This window comes from Malaclemys terrapin, chromosome 6 (genome assembly GCF_027887155.1).
Source record: "Malaclemys terrapin pileata isolate rMalTer1 chromosome 6, rMalTer1.hap1, whole genome shotgun sequence".
NCBI lineage: Eukaryota > Metazoa > Chordata > Testudines > Emydidae > Malaclemys > Malaclemys terrapin.
Window position 1 is genome coordinate 132269958 of NC_071510.1, and position 19670 is coordinate 132289627.

At 46.5% G+C, this 19670-nt stretch overlaps 1 protein-coding gene across 4 annotated transcripts in view; it reads left to right on the forward strand.

Moving 5' to 3' along the window:
* The window catches only part of UNC13B (unc-13 homolog B), a 380304-nt gene that overhangs the window by 311030 nt on the left and 49604 nt on the right, over positions 1-19670 (forward strand). For 3 of the 4 annotated variants that reach the window (XM_054031597.1, XM_054031596.1, XM_054031594.1), the window contains 5 exons: positions 3498-3624; positions 8952-9048; positions 10309-10452; positions 11088-11165; positions 13720-13797. In XM_054031597.1, coding sequence (XP_053887572.1) covers positions 3498-3624; positions 8952-9048; positions 10309-10452; positions 11088-11165; positions 13720-13797 — 524 coding nt within the window. Of the gene's footprint in view, positions 1-3497; positions 3625-8951; positions 9049-10308; positions 10453-11087; positions 11166-11496; positions 11563-13719; positions 13798-19670 lie in introns of all 4 variants that reach the window. The other variant, XM_054031595.1, reaches the window with a different exon arrangement.

The following is a 19670-nucleotide window of genomic DNA, read 5'->3' on the forward strand; positions in this document are numbered from 1 at the left end:
CAGGATCAGCAGTTAGTTACTCCCGAGGGGATTCTGCACCAAAACATTAAAAATTGAGGCAGAGGGTCTGGGTGCAGGAGGCTCCAGATGCAGGGGTCGAGGTTCAGTGGAGTGGGGTTCTGGTCTAGAGGACTGGGGTGGTTCTGGGTATACGGGGTGAGGCTCGGCGGGGGTGTCTGAGTATGGGAGGTCTAGATGCGTGGGGGTTGGGCAGATGGGGGAGCAGTTCCCTGTACAGTGACCCCTGTCCCCACAGCTGAGGAGTGATGGGGGAAGGAAGAAGGGGAGGATGCTGAGCTTCCTGGAGCCTGGGGAGGTTTCTGTGGGTGATTCTGACACAGTCCCAGGCACTCCTTCCAGGGGAAAAGGAAGTCTTGTCCTCTCCTGCCTCCAGCCTAGCCGAGACTAGCAGCTGATCCCAGCTCAGGCTAGGAGCCACTGGCTGGGGTGTCCCCAGCCCTGCGGTGATTTACCTCTCTGCCAGCTGCTCTGGGTGCCTGAAACAATATACCTGTGCAGCTAGGGAGTGGTGCGACTTGCAGCTTCCCTGTCAGAAAGTCATTTTTCTGTGGGGAAGCAAAGAAATCTGTGGGGGACATGAATTCTGCACATGCGCAGTGGCGCAGAATTCCCCCAGGAGTAGCAGTTCCACATGGTGTGGACTCAGACGCTTTTCTGACAGAAAAACAGCAGATATAACTTGTGCCATGCCTGCCTTGTGCAGGCTTTCCTAGCGCCTTCCCCAGAAACAGCTGGAGATAGAAGACTCAGTTAGATGGACAATTGGTGCGATCCACTGTGGCAATTCCTATGTTCCTGTGCTGAAGGTCTCATTTTATTGGCCAGGAGTGTCTTCAGAGCTGTAAGTCCTGATGGCCAACACCTTATGCGGTGTGTTGCGTAAAGACAAAGTGATACCTAGGCCTCCCCCCCCAAACTTCTGACTAAAACTGTATCAGATTTTTGTTATGATCAGCCTGTCTCATGGCCTGTGCTTTTCCCATAGCTACATATCCACCCTTCATAAGGGAGGTAACACGTCTTGCATCTCGAGCACTACTGACCTCTCCTTTGACAGGGCTTGTCATTTAGAAAGTTGTATGGTCTCCTTGTCACCTGTGGAGAAAAACTCACAGTTCAAGCCACTTCATCTCAAATGCATCCAGTTGTGTTATAAGCTGGCAGCTGCTCCTACGCAGGAATGACTCTCTGCTCTGTCAAGGAGGACGATGGCAACCCCTGTAGTGCTCCACATCAAAATGAACAAAGTGCTAATTGTCCACTGATTTCCTTCCTCTCGCTAGAGGCACAGAGTGCATACTTATGTCTATTTCCATCTCCAGTCTGACTGCTAAACCCCTACATACATCTTTACTTCTGCACTTTACTGAGGGCGGCCAGTAGTTCAGACACTCTGAGGTGGGGCTCCTATCCTTCTTAGGCACTAAGGATATCATAGCTTAATTAAGCTAAGGCATATCTACATAAGCAATTAGACCATGGGGGTGTGAGTCTGCCCCGCACTTACCTGCTGCAGTCTAACTACTGTCCACATGGCCACTGGTGACTCATGTTAACAATTTGTACTTTCAGCTGGTCCCATTTCAAAGAGGACTAGCTCAAAGCGCTCTTATAAACTGTTAACGAACATCAGCTGGTGCACGTGGACAGTTACGCTGCAGCAGGGTAGAGTCCCATCCCAGCTTGCCAGGTCCTCGTGTAGACAAGCTCTTAGATATAACAATGCTCTTTTTCTTCACTTCCAAGAAAAACAACTTCAGTTGGAGTGAATGGTCACATACGTGTGTAAAGTTTGGCCATCAGACCAGCTGTGGCATTGGGAAAACTCAGATCCAGACCAAACGCTGCAGTTTGGGCCCACCTCAGATAAAAACCAATAAGGCTTCCAAATCCCAAATGCAGCGGGATCATTTTGGAAAGAGGATTGTACTCTTGGAATCAATGGTGGATAAAACAAAGCACATGTCTGATAGAGAAGTATCTTTAATAATATCCAAGAAGGGGATAGGGATGTTTCTGGGGGCAGAGTTTTCCAAGATAGTAGCAAAGTCTCTTATCACCTGCTAGTGACAGTAAGTGGTAATGGCGGAACCTCTCTAAAACGAGGTGATGTCAGAACACATTTAACGACTAAGGGTACGTCTATACTTACCCGCTGGTTCGGCAGCAAGCAGTTGATCTTCTGGGATCGATTCATTGCGTCTTGTCTAGACGTGATAAATCGATCCCGGAAGTGCTCGCCGTCAACGCCGGTAATCCTGCTCTGAGAGAGGAGTAGGCGGAGTCGACGGGGGAGCCTGCCTGCCGCGTGTGGACCCGCGGTAAGTACCTTCAAGTTCGAACTAAGATACTTCAACTTCAGCTACGTTATTCACGTAGCTGAAGTTGTGTATCTTAGTTCGAACTGGGGGCTTAGTGTGGACCAGCCCTAAGACAAAGCTCAAGGATATGTTAAAGTATAGGTAGGTTGTTTCCCACTCGAGGCTTGACAAACAGGCAGGACTGCCTTAAAACCAGTTGACTGCTTTATGGGCAGCCAGTATAAAGAATTCAGCTGGGGGTAAAATGATCATAATGGCCCAATCCCACGGAGCAGGTGACCAGGGGACTTCTGCACCAGTCCTGCTGGAAATGCTGGGAGGAGGGAATTGCTGGTTGAGCCCTGGGCAGATGAGGGTACAAGCAGTGCTGCAGAGAACATTTCCTTCGCCCCTGTGACGTGTGGCGCTGTCTGTGTGCCACCGCAGGATGGCGGAGATAGAAAGGAAGAGAGACGCTTCATCCTGAGGCTTTCTTCCTGCACCTTCCGGCACCAACAAGAACGATGTTTTCCTGATGATGAAGTGGCCCCAATGCACTGAGCCAGCAGTAGCATCCTAGTCCTTCACCTCTGCTCTGCAGAGACTGAGCAGCTGAGTCTGGGAGGCAAAAGATGCATGTGCTGCTGTGATGAAAATGCCTAGCAGAGCCCCTGTAGAAATCCACACCACCTCCATACCAGCACATCACTAACAAATGAAGACCTAGAACTTAACTCTCTCTGCCCTCCTCTCTTGGAGGCTGCAAGATAGTATATTTGTTACCATCATTTAAATCTAGGAGAACACAAATGCCATGTCTAGGAATCGTATTATTTCTTTCTCAGGACGACAAAATCCAGAGCATCTAATGTGAAGAGGAGGACAGGCCATACAAAATCATTCTCCTCTTATTGTCATGACAACCAGAAATTCTTCTATTTTTGAAGTGTTAGATGGAGCTGTGCAAAATTACTCCAGAATTGAACCTGCTGAACTGCAAAGAACCCCCAAATGCTATAGAAATCCTAATTTCTGAAATGTCATAGCATTCTAGGTACACATCACGCACCAGAACCGTAGCTCATTGCAGATGTGTCGTACGCAACCCTGCTGAGACCAGTGCAGCTGGAATAATGCTAATTTAACATACCTGACTGCTTGTTTTCTTCTCAACAGACCATGAGAAGCACAGACTATGTAAAAGTGCAGACTATATGAATTTGCACTTCAAAGTGAAATGGCTGTACAACGAGTATGTTCGCGATCTGCCTGCCTTCAAGGGGAAAGTGCCCGACTATCCAGCGTAAGTCAGTTGTATTCTCTTTCATAAATTCCATGTCTTGCCCCATCTCACGCCTTCCTCAGGGTGATCCTTCTGCTTTCCCTTAGTCGTCCTCATTACTTTCCATCCTTTACTGCCTCTACACTTCTTTCTGACCATACTGAAAGCATACGAGTCTTCTCTCAGCTAGTCTTGCTATTGGTCTCTCTCCTCCTTACATACATGATTTTTTTCATCTTGTATAGTATGTCTTAACTCAGTCTCAAGAGCCAAAATATTTAGCAGAGGGTTGGACCTTGGGACCTAGGTTTGATTTGGGGGCATTTCTATGGCATGTTTACAATATGTGGTTTCGTTACATTGCGGTGGGCTTTGTAATTTCGACTCTCTCTTATCAAACCTTGGCTTCCAAGTACTGACCGAGTGGCCACCCACAATTCCTGCCAGAAGCTGGAGCTCCTACTAGGGGCTGCCGTTTTTTTCTTATAGGCCCCTTCCTTAGTAAAGCAGTGCAGCTGTGTTTAGATTAACCTCAATAATGACACCGTCCCTGAGCAAGGAGCTCACTTAGGTCCTCGCCTCCCCGGAGCTCTTCTGTCCTCCTTTCTGTACTGATGCCGTTTCTCTTCAGTAGAGGTGGCAAAGGGTCTGACTTGAGTAATTTGTTTCCTGGGGTTGATTTACTGGGTGAGCAAGCCCATCCAGCTGATATAAATCTGTCCCGCAAAGGGCAAAGCTGGTTCAGAGCAGGCTCACCTTGGGAGAATCCCATGCGTTTCAGCATGAAATACTGCATTAAACAAGGGGCAAAGCAGATAGCCTGGATCACATGGTCGGTTTCCAGGGAGGATCACAGTTATACAGTGTGTCTGTTCTGCCCTTTAATAGCTGTGTAGTTGCTGGTGACTACAGGTCCCAGATTGCAATAATCCACCTTGTCCCGAGCAGCCTGGCCTGTTGCTGGGGCTTGTAGCCTCTGTGCGCAACACTAAGGAATTAAAAATGAGGGCATGTGCCATCTAAGCTATAGGCATGGCCCTTGGGCTCCTAGCAAGCTGTCAGTGCGGCCCTCAGGTGAACACAATTTGAGCATGCCCTATCTACAGGGCATCCCTCAGACCTGATCTAATAACCAGTCTGAACGGTGGGCCTTGGGAACAGATCAGCAGAGCAATGAGAGGCTGCCTGGTCCTGTGGACAGGAGACTGGCCTGGTTTCCTTTCTTGGCTCTGCCTCTGAGTCGGCGAGCTTTGGGCAGGTCACTTGATTTCTCTGGACTGTGTCTTAGTTTACAGATCAGTAAAATAAGGATAATGATGCTTAGCTATTTTCCCAAGGAGCTCTGCAATCTGTGGGCGAAAAATGTGACCCAAGTGTCACTAAGCAGTAGTATTCAATGATCTAACCTGCTGGCTCGGTCTATGCAGTATCTCTCTCTAGAGCTCCTAATATCGTGTTGTACTGTGCAGTCTCCACCATCCTCTGCTGCTGATCAGTGCTAATATTTAACACTAAGCATGTAACCAAATACATCTAATGACTATTTCAACCATCTCCCTTAGCTGTCTGCGCTCCCACACCCACCACTTCAGAAATACCACTGGGGCTAATCATAGCAATGAGTTCGTTTCTTCAGACAGTGGCATGATCGCTATTTTATAAAGTGCAACTTCATTAAATACAGAAGATACTTAACGTTTTCTGCTTCAGATTCAAACCTAGTAAACTCTTTGAGACCAGTCAAAACGCCACCGTCCAGAGAGCCGACTCTTATGCTTCAGAATGGACAGGAGACAGAGCTCAGACCCGTTTGCCTTACCCCGTATCTGGCAGTGGGGGAGAGAATGCTTCCGATTGACCCATTCCTGATGGCCTTGAGGTTAGGTTGAAAATGAAGTCAAGGTTTCCAAGTGCTGACTGTTAAATCTGTCACTCCCCTTGCTTTCAACAACCCAGCATCAGTTCCTAAACAGGGTAGAAACACAGCCAGCAGTCGAACATTAGAGCTTCCTCTTGTCCGTTTCAGAAGTCAGCAGAAAGATGGAAGATGTTAATTCCCAAAAGCATGAACTTCTTATTCTTTGTCCTTTCAAAATGCTTAATATAGCATGTTTTTTTCCTAAATTATACACTTTAGCACACATCAAGTACTATGATTGTACCAGAGACTAACTTGTCTCTGGACATAGAAGGCATTTCTGCCTTTGATATCGTGACTTAGAGTGCACCTGTTTGGCCCAATCTTGAAAACCCAGTCTCTGTTTTCACCCCTGTAACTTGCATGCTCAGTTGAAAACACTGTTTAGATGTCTTAGTACCTGACTTATGGAGGCAGCCAGGTACCTAGGCATCTATGCCTTCATTTTGTCTGCAACATTCTGGCCAGAGAAGCAGAGGTCAGGCTGAAAGTGCAGCCCTTTGCCTTGCATTAGATCTGTAACACACGACAATAGGAAATTTCCATTCAGCCAGAAGACACTGCTCCCATTCATGGCGTAGGAGAGCACACTACACTGAAGAAAGCAACAGAGAGTCCTGTGGCACCTTTAAAACTAACAAATGTATTGGAGCATAAGCTTTCATGGGTGAATGCCCACTTCGTTGGATGCATCTCTCTGTTGCTTTTTACAGATCCAGACTAACACGGCTACCTCTCTGATACACTAAAAGAACCTCCCTCCCCAAAATTATCTTCCCTTTTTGCCAGGCATTCTGGCTAGACCGCAAAACACCTAAACGACCGTGAATTTGTAAGCCATTATGCTGGAAGTATTATGCATCCCATCTATGGTTAATGGCTTTGTGTTCTCACCACTGCATGTGGTACACTTTCTGTAGTGCCCCTACCTCCTTCTGTGAGTGGAAAGTGAATGTCAAAGGGGCAATAAGCAATGGCTGGTAAGGGATAACCAGTAGGCAATTCTGCCTCGATCTGGGCCATAAGCAGCAATTAGTAAGTAGCAAACAGCCTATGTCATTCATTGAGCTGTGACTTTCTGGGGCAGTAAGCAGTCCAATACAGCATGCAGCTTGCCCCTCAGGAGCTCTGCAAGGGATGGGAGACTTGGTAGCTGCTCTCTTATAAACAACCTCTGTTTCCTTAGTACCCGAGTCTCTTGTAAATAAAAGAGTCGTGGCTTAAAAAGCGCTCTCATTACTTAAAAAGCCAACACATCGCTCAAACCCTGCACCCCATGCACAAACCATGACTCTCAAAGCCTCAGAACTGCCAGGTCAAAAGCAATTTCACTGGAACACGGAAAGACCTTGTCTCTCGGAGGGAAATTTTCCCATCATTGCTAATATAGATCAGCGTGGCTGACAGCTGTGATGGGTAGTGCTGGTGCAGGCAGGCTGCTGCTGGCATTTAACACTGTGTCAGTTACAATTTCCAATATTAACATGGGTGTGCTGTATATGCCAAGGTGTTAGGAGTATTTAAGGCTACCCAGGATGCTCTGAGTTTGTGCGCTCTCTCTGTCTGTCTCGCTCTCGTGTCTCTCACGTTATTTCACATTCTTTGCTAATTCAAGCAGCCCATAATTAGCACCATTTGAATGAGCTCCATGGCCTGTTCAGAGAAGATCGTACTCTATTGTGAAGCTCATATCATACACCTTTGATGGATTGAATTCACACATGGGCCCCTTTTTCCCTTGTTTGTGAATGCTGTTTGGTAATATATGAAAGTGAGATTTGCTGCAGCTGCAGTACTTAAATACTTCCATATAGAAGAGCTGTGTAATGAACTCTAGAGAGACGTTTAACTCAGATGAAACCTTAAATGCTATGCTGCTTCTTAAACACCGCCGCAAACCTCCCCTCTGTATTGTCCTGATGCTTTCAAACAGCTAGAGACCGGGGTCTGGCTAGCTCAAGGGATTGCTGATGGGACACAGATCCTTTCTCCTCCTGTTCTCTGGCTCCGATCCAGCACATCAGTACTGGCAGCTGTCTGGTGCACTGAGTTAAGAGTCTAGTCCAGTTCCAAGAGGATAAATGTCCACATTGTAAAGCTACCTCCTTGGCACACAAGGGCACCCGTTGTTAACAGGCTCAGTTTCCAGAGCCCTTTCCATCCTGCTATGCTAGCCTCTCCCCTCTCCAGGACGGGAGGTGGGGAAGCTTGTTCTCCTTTGCCCGTGTTTGGCCTGTTCTTGGGATTCATAGAGCTCCACTCTAGGGTGGGTCCATCTGGACCCTTTCATATGCACTAAAGTCACTTGCACTCTCACAAGAGAGAAGTCACCATGGCACTGCTGATCCTGTACGGGCCGGCGTCTCCTATGGGGATAGTATAGTACCACCAACCAGTCATTGAGCTCTGGTTACTCGAGCGTTCTCCCAGACTGTTAATGACTTAGCATGCCAAAGAGTCTAACAGACTGGATCCAACTTGGAGAGCAGTTGTGCCTTCAGGGGAGAGGATGCCAGGCTACCCTAGGGAGGGTATGGGGCAGCGGAGACCAGCGTTGGGGTGGAGAAAACTGCCTCATCTGGGATCTCCCTCCCCCAACTTCCAAAATATGTTCCTGCACCTGGAGACAAAATGGCAGGAGGCCCAGGGAAGCCACTTCCTTCTCTCTTTCCTTATGCAAATGTCCCTAATGCAGATCCCACAGCGAGAGCTGCAAGCTCACACAGCAAACTTCTCTTCCCATACCTGAATCCCTTAGCTCGTCCCTGGAAGCATGTGTGGTTAAATTCCTTAGAGCCACTGGTAAAAGTCTCACTAGCCCAGTGAGCACACGGCTCTTGGGGGGACGGAGAGAGAGGGCTAGTTACACACACACAGGAAAAGAGAAAAAGGAGTAAAAACATTGAAAGCAAAACCAGAACCAAGCTACTGAAGAGGGAGAGAGCACGAGCAGAGGTGGAACAGTGCAGGGGAGAACGAACCAAGTGGGTGAAATGGTAGCAACTGTGCTGAAGCGTGTGGTTATGAGGGGCCCTGACTGACAATCCAGTGTGCGGGGGCCAGGCGAGATTGTGGCCTGTTCCTGCCCAGGCAGCAGTGTGGGCACACGTGTAAGTACACCTGGGTGCGCGGGTGCTGCTGCCCTTCAGATCCTCCCTGGGGAAAGCCAGCTGGGCACCCAGGCAGATAATAATCAGCTTTCAGCCTGGCTCGCTGGAGGGTTCAGCTGCTGTCTGGCAATACATGGAACCAATAAAGCTGGGGAGAGGGATGCCAGGATTTTTGCTCTCTTGAAGGCATTTGAATCACTGAAAGACTCATCAGTGCTGAGAGGTGGGAATGCCACAAGATTAGTAGCTGTGAGTAGGCCCCCGGCGGCGGCGGCTGTGTTTCACACTGTAACTTGCTCTCCTTCCTCTCCCCGCGGCAGATGGTTTGAGCAATTTGTGATGCAGTGGCTGGATGAGAATGAAGATGTTTCCCTGGAATTCCTGCATGGAGCCCTGGAGAGAGATAAGAAAGATGGGGTATGTAGCTGGATTACTGTGCCCAGGAACCAAATATTACCACAGCAAATTCAGAAGCCTGAATGCGGACACAGCCATTTTAGCTCACTGAACAAATGGGAATCTCTTTTATCTTGAAACTTTGTCCCCAGGTCTTCATGACCCATTTTAACCTAATAGGGAGAGCAGAGCAATTCATTTACATACACTGCTGCTGCTAATCTGTGTCAGCAAGAGGCAGGGTCGCCCAGAGGGTGGGGCAGTTGGCCCCGGGCCCCGGCCCGCGAGCCCTGGTCTTCGGCAGCCCCGGCCCAGCAGTGGTCTGGGTCTTCGGCAGCCCCGCAGGGGTCCCGCGAGCCCTGGCCTGGCAGTGATCAGGGTCTTCGGCGGCCCAGCGGTGGTTCGGGTCTTCGACAGCCCTGCAGGGGCCCCGCAAGCCCTGGCCCGGCGGTGGTCTGGGTCTTCGGCGGCATTTTGGCGGCGGGGGGCCCTTCAGTCGCTCCGCGTCTTTGGCAGCACTGAAGGGCCCCCTGCTGCCGAAATGCCGCTAAAGACCCAGACCACCGCCGGGCCAGGGCTTGCGGGGCCCCTGCAGGGCTGTCGAAGACCCGAACCACCGCTGGGCCGCCGAAGACCCAGACCACCGCCGGATGAGTACAAGAGCCGCAGCTCCCCCGCTTTGCCCCAGGCCCCCTGAATCCTCTGGGCGGCCCTGGCAAGAGGCTTGGCATTCTCCCACATCCCCATGCCTGTGAGATAAGTCACTGAAATACATAAAACTAGGTACGTGTCTAACCGTGACAGTAAAAGTGACCTTAATCCAGCTATTCTTTAACCTCACCGAGTGCTCCCAGAAGGCTCTGCTGTGATGTACATAGCCTGTTTGAATTTGGATGAGAGCCCTCATTTATATTTCTCCATTTGAAAAAAAATCTGTGTTTTCTTTTCCATGTAGCTCATTAAACGAACAAGCAAATGATGCATTTCATGAAAGGTCTTCGCAGTGTATTTGCCATTCCCGGGTGTTGAGCCATATTCCTTCCTGGTCTAGACTGCAATTGTCAAAGGGAGAGAGGTCCTTAGAGCCCACTGAAAATTAGGTGCCAAACTTCTTTGGGCCCCTTTGAAAACTCCTTCCTTAATTCTGGGGTGAATGTGTTCTGCTTTGCAGCTGCCCAGTGCCCACACAGTAGAGAAAGGACAGATACCCGGGAAATACCAGCTGCCTCTCCCAAATCAGTTCAAGACATTCAGAAATTACCGTATGTGTTTTTTGTTTAGTTCCAGCAAACATCTGAGCATGCTCTATTCTCCTGCTCGGTGGTGGATGTCTTCACACAGCTCAATCAGAGCTTTGAGATCATTAAGAAGCTGGAGTGTCCAGACCCTGAGATTGTTGCTCACTATATGAGGAGGTTTGCTAAGGTAACAGCACTAGTTCATCGGCCTTCAATTGTATGGAGAACTTTAAAGTACTTTTAGGGCTTCTTATTGTTGGTTTTAACCGATAAACACTGATAAAACACCCCCTGTACAAAAAATAAAATAAAATAAAAATTTAGAAAACATTGGCATTTCTCAAGTAAACACCAGAAATGGTTACATGTATCTAAGGGCCTGTCTCTGTGGAGCAATAACACACACCACAGGGGTGTGATTTCCAAAGCACGCTAATGTGTTGCACATTAATTGGTTCATGTAGACCCTGCTACTGTGCACTAAACGGTCCCTAGTCCGCTTTAACATAGTGCTGTTTGAAACAGTACTACGTTAAAGTGCAGTGAGGAACATTACGAAGAGATTATTCATTACAGTATACACAGAGAGAGAGCCCTTAAAAAGCCTGATTTTCAGACCTCTGCATAAAATCAAAAATTGCTTAAAGAAATAGCCACCCAAAAATGAAATTAATGAACCCTGAAGAACAGAAGCTAAGTGTTTTGGCGAATCCTGTCTACTCGAAGTTATTGGTTTGGTTTTATTTTCGTGTTCTCCTGCAAACATCCTGCCTTTCTCAGTGGAAGAGGAGAGCATATCATTGTTCACTGTTGTCTTTGCAGACAATTGGGAAAGTGCTGATGCAGTACGCTGACATTCTCTCCAAGTGTTTCCAGTCCTACTGCTCCAAGGAGAAACTAGTGAGTAACATTTGATTTCCCCCCCCGCCCCCCTTTAGAAACCCAGGCATCATTGAACCGTTCTGCAATAGCTTTAAAATAGCAGGTAAAGGAGTCCTCGTACTGCAGCTGGGAAGCCATAAACCTCGTCATTTTGCTCATGTCAGCAAGCCCCAAGCGTTTTATGGCGTTAACTTTGATTTGCTCACCTATAAAATAAAATTGGGCACTTGGTGTGTGTCAGTCCCACCACACCCGTGTCAGAGGGTTTTGCTCTCCATTAAGGAGGTGGAAATAAATGTTCCAGATGCATACACCTTGCAGACTCTGCTGTGATCCCCTCCCTCCCCAGGCTGCAGCCGCACATGGAATTGTAGCGAGAAGAGATGGACCATGGTGTGCTTGGCCACGTGACAAGGTGATGGCCAAGGTAGACTCTGTCTGACGTGCTGGGGCTTGGACTCTTCTCCCCATCTTTTCATTCTGAACCTGGGGAACTGCTTATGACAGCTGCTGTCACCTTTTTCCAGGGCCCTTTGGAGTGAGGCATCAACCCTATTGTCTAAATCTTGTTTTACGGCTATGAAAAGAAATGGGTGTGGGGCACTCTTTGTAGATCTTTGTACCATGTCTGTATCCCATTTGGTTTTCGCAAACACTTCCCAGTTTAGTATCCCCTACTTCTAACTAACTTGTTGTTCAGCCCCATTTCTAGGTCATTCATGGTGGTGGTAAATAAAACTCTGTGTCTGAAATCTGGATGCTTGTTGCATGCTGTTCTTGACGCTCTTCTTTAGTGAAGCCAGGGGAATGCTCCAGCCTCCTCTTAGCAAATGGGTTTTCTCCCTTTTTGTGCTCATGTAATCCCGACTCTGTCCTTGACGTTGTCGGGACATGGCACCAGAGAAGTCAGACTCGGATCACAGAGGAGTGATCGTTAGGTGTCACTCAGGGCCGTTAGTTGGTGTATTTTTTTCCTGTGCGGTTCAATAGGTAATGCAGCTGCGGCTGCCCCAAGAGAGTGGAAGAAAAAGATTAATGTTGTTCACTCAGTTTTCATGTTTACCAAGTCTTTCTCCCCTTTCTGCTGCAAGTGCTAATTGTTTATATGGTTTCATTGTTTCTACCCATAATTATTTTCTTCAAAAGAAATAATTTCCCACCATTTTCTTGAAGTAAAGACCACAGCATGCAAATGGATTCCACCTGTGGTGATCACAAATAGTTCAAATCTTCTGTAGTTTCTGAACAGTGCTCTGTGCTATACCCAACCTGATAGCCAGGGATACATATAGAATTGGCATCCATCCATGTTCGGGGAAACTTAACATTTCATTCCCAAAGTTTTCTTTTGCTAATGGCACGCACAAACAGCAGCGAATTACCCCAAAGAGACTGTGAAGCCAAAATAGTCCACATCTGATCTGGGCTAGTGTGGTGGAAACCTTAGCTTAATCTTGGGAAGAAAATGCCCATTGCACGCCCCATCATGTAGACATAACCATGAATGACAGCAGACGGGGCTAGGACACCGCTATCCCCCAGTTCTGCTCAAGAGGGATGGTCCAAACAAGACAAGCCATTACACTGTTGTGACCTAGAATGCAGTCAGTCTGCCAGATGCTCCTTTCTTCAAGACCCAAGTCAGTGACCTTCCTTACTTCATATAGATCAGGCAGGAGTTTCCCTATATATGGACAATTGGGAAGCACCCTTAGAAAACCCCTTGATTGGTAGAAGTAGGGTTTGGCAAAATCGAATCCCCTATATAGAAAAGCTTCCACTCAACTGGCAGTCTGGCACTCTCATCAGTGGTGTTACTGGAGCAGAGGCTCATCATTCATGGGTGTTTGACTGTTTGATCCAGTGGGGAGCTGTTCCCTTGTAGGCGGGTGGATTTGCTCATACATCAGGGGTACTTAAAACAGAAGATGCATCTCATCCCCTTAGGATTAATGCCACTTCCGATCTCAGCCTCTACACTACAAATCCTCCAAACTCCTACTGGATGCTGTTGTCAGTTCAATGCCTCCATGGGCACTGTGTTCAGAGGAGAGATTCTGAATGAGGCAGCCAGAGACACATCAGTGCATCCCTTCTCCCTTCAGCCCTAGCGGAGTCCCACCCTAGAGACGTTTGGGGTCTGCTGTATAGAGTCCCTTAATTGCAAACAGGGGTAGCTTGAGCAGATAAATTCCCCTCCCCCCCGATGTGTGAATTGCTGGGAGTGGCCACCTCGGTGTGCAGCACCTCCCCTTATGATCTGTATGCAGTACAGATCTGCACAGGTCAGAGCTGAGAGGGTGATGTGAGAATGGACTCTTGCAGGAGGGCAGCTGCCAGTTGTCTACCGGATCAGCCAATTGTCTACTGGAGCAACCCCTTAACCACTGATTGGCATGTCTGCAAGCAGCTGCCCCCTTTCCCGGTTGGAGAGAGGGACTTTCCTCCTTAGCTTTGTTAGCACTGAAATCTGCCCTTCCTCTTCATTTACATGCTGGGGGCTATGCCAGTGAAAGAACAAATACTGTTGTCACCCGAATCAGTAACAAGACTTTGCCATTGCCTCCTTCAGCCCTGCATCCTGATGAACAACATTCAGCAGCTGAGAGTGCAGCTCGAGAAGATGTTTGAGGCCATGGGTGCTAAGGAGGTATGAGCACTAAAACTGGCTACTTATGCACATAACTACTGGGTTACCTAGAGCCTCCAGTAAAGATTAGGGCCCCGTTGCTCTAGGTGCCGAGCTGTCAGAGTGAAAGGATAGCCCTGGCCCTGAACATCTTCCAGTCTAATTGAACACAACAGCAGGTTTTTCGAACAACAGACAGGAGCAGGGGAGGGAGCACAAGGGAAGAAGTAATAAGCCAGTAATAAGAACATGCATTAATGTGGGCTGGACTGGGGCACAACAAGATGTTTTCAAGTCTGTTTTTTAAATACGATAAGAATGTCAACAAACTCTCCACGTTATGGGCAGAAGTCATTTTGTACAGTGTGTAAATGAATGTCAGTAACTTGGTTGGGAGTAAATGACCTATATTTAATCTATTCTAACCACACCCAGGCTGTGTAATGCACCTTGTCTGATTCCTTGGATCCCTAAGGAAGTGGTTGCCAAGGTAGATTTATTGCGGTGTTCCTGTGAATGTTTTGTTCGGAGGGTAGCAAGTTTCAAAGACATGAAAGAATTTTGTTTCAGTTGCTGTTTGTGAAGAGAGGATGCACAGCTATAATGTATATCTTTTTTTCTCTTTTCATTGCTTTTCAACACTCAGGATGATGAAGAAAAGGACACTACTCATGTTAGGAAAAAATCTTTTTCAGAGCCCCGGGGCATTTTCTGTAGCTGTGATGTGCTAGATCCTGCGCTCTTGTCTGCACGCCAAGAGGCTAGTTCAGGGGTGCCAGTTCAGCTTTTTGACTCTGCACTGTTGTTTCCAAGTCTCTCTCGTGCTCAGTGGCATAGTTCTAAGAAGTGACAAATGCTTGTTTTTACGTTTCAAAACAAAACAAAAAAACCTGCTAAATCTTTCATTGGCTAATGCAAGGATGACAGCAAAGAGGTTTTCTTCACAGTGGAGCTCAGTTCTCCTGAAACAAAATGTCCCAGCAACCTAGACTTGTTGCATAGGGTGCACCCAGCATTGATATTACATCAGTAATGGCCCCAAAGGCCCAGTTTCCAGAACAATTGCTCCCATGATTAAACATATGTAAATGATTTTATGAAGGCATCACTTGCATGTACGGGGGTCACCACTAGGAAATCAGCATTTGCCAAGTTACCCAACAGTGCTATCTGATAGCCATGGTATTTCCTTATTCTTACAATGGGAACAGGGCCGGCTCTAGGCACCAGCGTTTCAAGCATGTGCTTGGGGTGGCACTTTTCAAGGGGCAGCATTTTGGCCCTTTGGGGGCCGCGCTTTTCAAGGGGCAGCACTCCGGCTTTTTTTTTTTTTTGCTTGGGGCAGCAAAAAACCTGGAGCCAGCCCTGAATGGGAAATAAAGTATCTCAAACGCCTGGTGATAAACTATATTTAATGACAATATAAATGCTTTCACTTAGCCTGGGTAAGATCCCCCTCTGGGAAGGGTGCATCTTTCTGCATAGAATCTCAACAATGCCTATCCCAGCACTTCCCCAGTGAGGTGAGAAGTCATAGGGGGGTTTCAGTTTGGACCATAGGTTCACAGGAGAGACCTGTGGCCAGCACTGGGGGTGTGCAAACCTCTGTATTTTCACACTCCTTCCTAATGCTGTGTAATGACTCAGCACTTCATGAGCATACAAGATCACATCAATGAAATAACAAGAGCATGTCGAACTGTTTGGTGTTAGGTACAGTACAGTGTGTGTACTGGGGTGTTTAGGGTACGTATGTTCTGCTCGCCGTCTGCGGTACACTAACACTCCACCTCTGTCTAGACAGTCGGTGCTCAGGGCACTTAGACTCTAGCTGGAACAGGAATGCAGATCTCAGCTGTGATATCACACAGCAATCATCCGGAACAAAAGTACATTTATACAAAAATTCATGTATCTGCCAGGACCTTCGTGAGCTCCCTCTGCTGCGAGCTTCTCCCTCCCAGCCCAGCTTGTCCCTTGCAGCCTCCTCCTGTAGTGACATGAAACTGCAGGCTCTTCAGCGGTCTCCCGGCACTGTGGGATTATACCAGGAGGAGGAGATGTGCTGGGAGCTCTGGCTCAAACCCTGTGACTCTCAGCCTGGGAGCTAGCAAACCTGGGGAGAAAAAGAATGCAAATTACATGTTGAGTAACTGGAATATTATTTGCTCAATATATTAGAAGGTTTTCTTGGGAGTGAAACTCCTTTCTACATGCTGTTTGTTCACCTCATCCATCTGCCACTGTTCACCAGAAATACTTGATTTCACTTGTGCCGAGTACCTGAAATAGCTGACCTCCCCAGGTTCTCCTCTTGGTGTGCGTTTAGTACTTGGCTGCATAGATTAAAACCCTGCCAGAGCCTTGGTTCTGCTAGCCTAGACTGCCTTGTTCTCGTTTTAGTTGCTACTCTGATAGTGATTAGTCCTGGCCAGTGAAGGTCAGTCAGTGAGATGACGAGTCTGAAAATAGAGCTAATTCTGTGTTCTGGAAATACCTCATCTTGTGCAAAGTTTTTGTCCTCTCCTTCAAGAAGGACAATTACTTGGTGTTTACAAGAGATGCATACAGCATCCATACTTCATACAGGGGTTGGCATTAAAATATAGCAGTGAGGGCAATGTTTACTTAGAAAGTAATAAGAGGAGGTATTTCTCTGTGAAGAATAAGAAAGTGTCATGGTGAGGTCACATCAATGCTCTAAGTAAATGTTTATTTTTTTCTGTTACCCAACATATTATGGCTAAATGAAAGCACCTCGACAGTTTTCCTGTAATTAGACTAATAAATTAGGAGTTGTAGGTGGTGAGAAAGATTAAATGAATTTAAGATAGCATGCACTTTGACTACTTCAGCTGCATTCTGTTCACCTAATCCATCTACACCTGGAGTACTTCTAATATTACAAAGCTCTGAACAGGTTTTGAATAATTGTTCCTTCTCTTCCCAAATGTGAAATCCCGTCCCTGCTTGCATTCCTTGTACTCTCCCTAAAACATTACCCCAGGATATCCGGTGTGGGATAAGGCAGCATTCAGCCCTAAACCCCTGGGCGTAATACCCAATATCTTGCGACCCATTGAGGCTAAACGGTGGAGCACAAAAGATCTGGAAAATCCTCCTCCCAGTGGGCTACTGCCCTTGTTTCCCACCTTGGAAGATCCCAAGAGATTCTCTCATTCAAACTACAACATTATAATTGATAGAAAAGCTCTTTTAGATCATTTTAGAGTTTTATAACACTTTATTTTTCTCCCTTTGAGTCTGTGCAGTGGATCTCATGCTGCTAAGACAACGTGATTTAGAGGGATACAAATATCAATACAGCTTCTAAAAACCTCTCTCAAATGTCAGGGAAAAATAGTGTTTCTACAATTATTTGTAGAGGTAAAAGCATTATACACAATGGTGGTGTGGTGTAAATGTTGTAGGCACAGATTCTATGGTGACGTCACTGACATAACTTGGGAGTAACTTGTATAATTCACTCATCTCTTCACAAATGCGTAATGATGTTTTTCTGAAAGCTCTGCTCTAGGAATTATTTTGGGGCAGGTCTCTGGCCTGTGTTACACAGAAGGTCAGACTAGATGATCACAATGGTCCCTCCTGGCCTTGGAATCTGAATATCTTTGAATGTGGCAGTCATAAATTCATGCAAGTAAAGCATTCATGCCACCTGTGCTGTTTTCTCTTCACCCCTCATGTTGTTCTACAGACCCCTGCTTGGGAATGGTACAAACAGTCTGACAGTGGGCAGTGCAATACTTTCTATTTTCATTCGTCAGGAACGACTTTGCAGCCCACTCACTGCCGCCTTTTGCCTTTCACAAGTTACGCAATCATTAACTTCTGCAGGATAAAAAACCCATGTACTGTACTGCACTGCCCACTGTCACGAATTCTCAATATCCTGCAAAAGCCTAATTAAAAGGTGTAGAAACTTAGATTTTTTTCAAGTACAAGCCTCCTCAGAGTTAAACACCAGAATTACAAACTGACCAGTCAACAACACCACCTCATTTGGAACCAGAATTACACAATTAGGCAGCAGCAGACACGCCCAAAAAAGCAAATACATTACAGTACTGTTAAATGTAAACTACTACAAAGTAAAAGGAAAGCAGCATTTTTCTTCTGCATGGTAAAATTTCAAAGCTGTATTAAGTCAATTTTCAGTTGTAAACTTTTGGAAGAACCACCATAATGTTTTGTTCAGAGTTACGAACATTTGAGTTATGAACAACCTCCATTCCTGAGGTGTTCATAACACTGAGGTGCTACTGTATTGAGCCTTGAGAATAAAGTCTTTAGTAGACTTGTCTTCCTCCAGTTTTCATGCTATCAGCTAAGCTGTATGAAAAATGCTCCAGTAAAACATACTCTCTTCTTAGTATCAGAGGGGTAGCCGTGTTAGTCTGAATCTGTAAAAAGCAACAGAGGGTCCTGTGGCACCTTTGAGACTAACAGAAGTATTGGGAGCATAAGCTTTCGTGGGTAAGAACCTCACTTCTCTTCTTAGTATTCAGCCAGATTTATCCCTCATTTTAAATGCTCAGTCCGCTGTATGACAAACCCCAGGATAGCTGAAAAGCAGCCTTGACTTTGTTATAAGAGCTGTGGGAAAGCATTCCTTGGGTCCAGGCTCCTGCTAAGAGCTTCTTATCCTGCTGAATTCTTCAGTCTTGTAAGACTGCTATCAAATCCACAGTAGAGTTAGAAATGCATACTGCTGGCTTTGCTCAGCCCTCCATCTTCTCCCTTTCCTGAAAGGTGGGGGGAGAAGTGAGTGATCCTTGGGGCCATGTGACATAAGCCAATGTATTGTGTCCTTTTAAAGAAGGTCTCAATCTGTTTTAGCTTATCAAAAGGAAGTGTGAGAGGTGTCTTGATTAGTGTACAAGTACCTATGCAGGGAGAAAGTGCTGGTACCAAAGGGCTTTTTAATCTAACAGCAAAAGGCACGACAACCATTAGGAGGTGGATGTTAGAATCAGACAAAATCAAATTTAGAAATAAGGCACAAATTGTTACCAGCAAGGGGATTAACCATGGGAACAAACTGCCATGGGAAGTGGTAGTCTCTCTATTTCCTGATGTCTTCAAATAGAGATGGGATGCCTCGTCTCTGCAAATAGAAATAATACTTCCCAGCTTCATGGTGGGTGTTGAGTCTCCATTCATTGTCTGGACGCTGCTTTTAGATCCTCAGACGATGCTGTGGAAGTGCCAAGTATTATTCCTACTAGAATTGGAACATTTGTTCAGAATTAATCACCATATAGTCTAGGCTGTCTCATGTTTCATAGAAAGAGAATATTTTTATTAGCTTTCTTTCTCAATGTCATGCTCCATGCACCCAGAGTGAAGGCTCAATAAGGCAGTGGAGTCCCAGCTTCCAGCAGAAATGCCATGGTCATGATATGCATTACAATGTGCCAACTTTCGAATATTTCTTGCTCCGCTCTGCAAGCCAGGTTTATTGGCATTTCCTGTTCTCATGGATAGCTGGTACACTTAGCATTCATTGACTGAGCAGCAAAGTAGATATTAGTTCATTCAGGAGCCTTTATCAGTGCTTCACCATATTGGCAGAGAAGAGTTTCCAGCTACACTGAAAGCTGAAGAAAGTCTATGAAGGACTGTAACTTGTATCTAATTCAGATACAGAAATAGTAGGCACCAATCTCACGCCCTTCTAATGGACCTCAATCACTGCTCAGTTAATCCCCTGCAGTTTGTGTCGAGCCAGGGAATGCCAATACCAGCCATTAAGGAGCAAGTTCATACATTATCTAGACTTTTCCTTCTTGTGTGTTAGCAGCTGTTCAGAAGAATCAACGTCTACGTAATGACAAAGGACTTTTCTGCCACTGAGCTGAGAAATTCAGCAT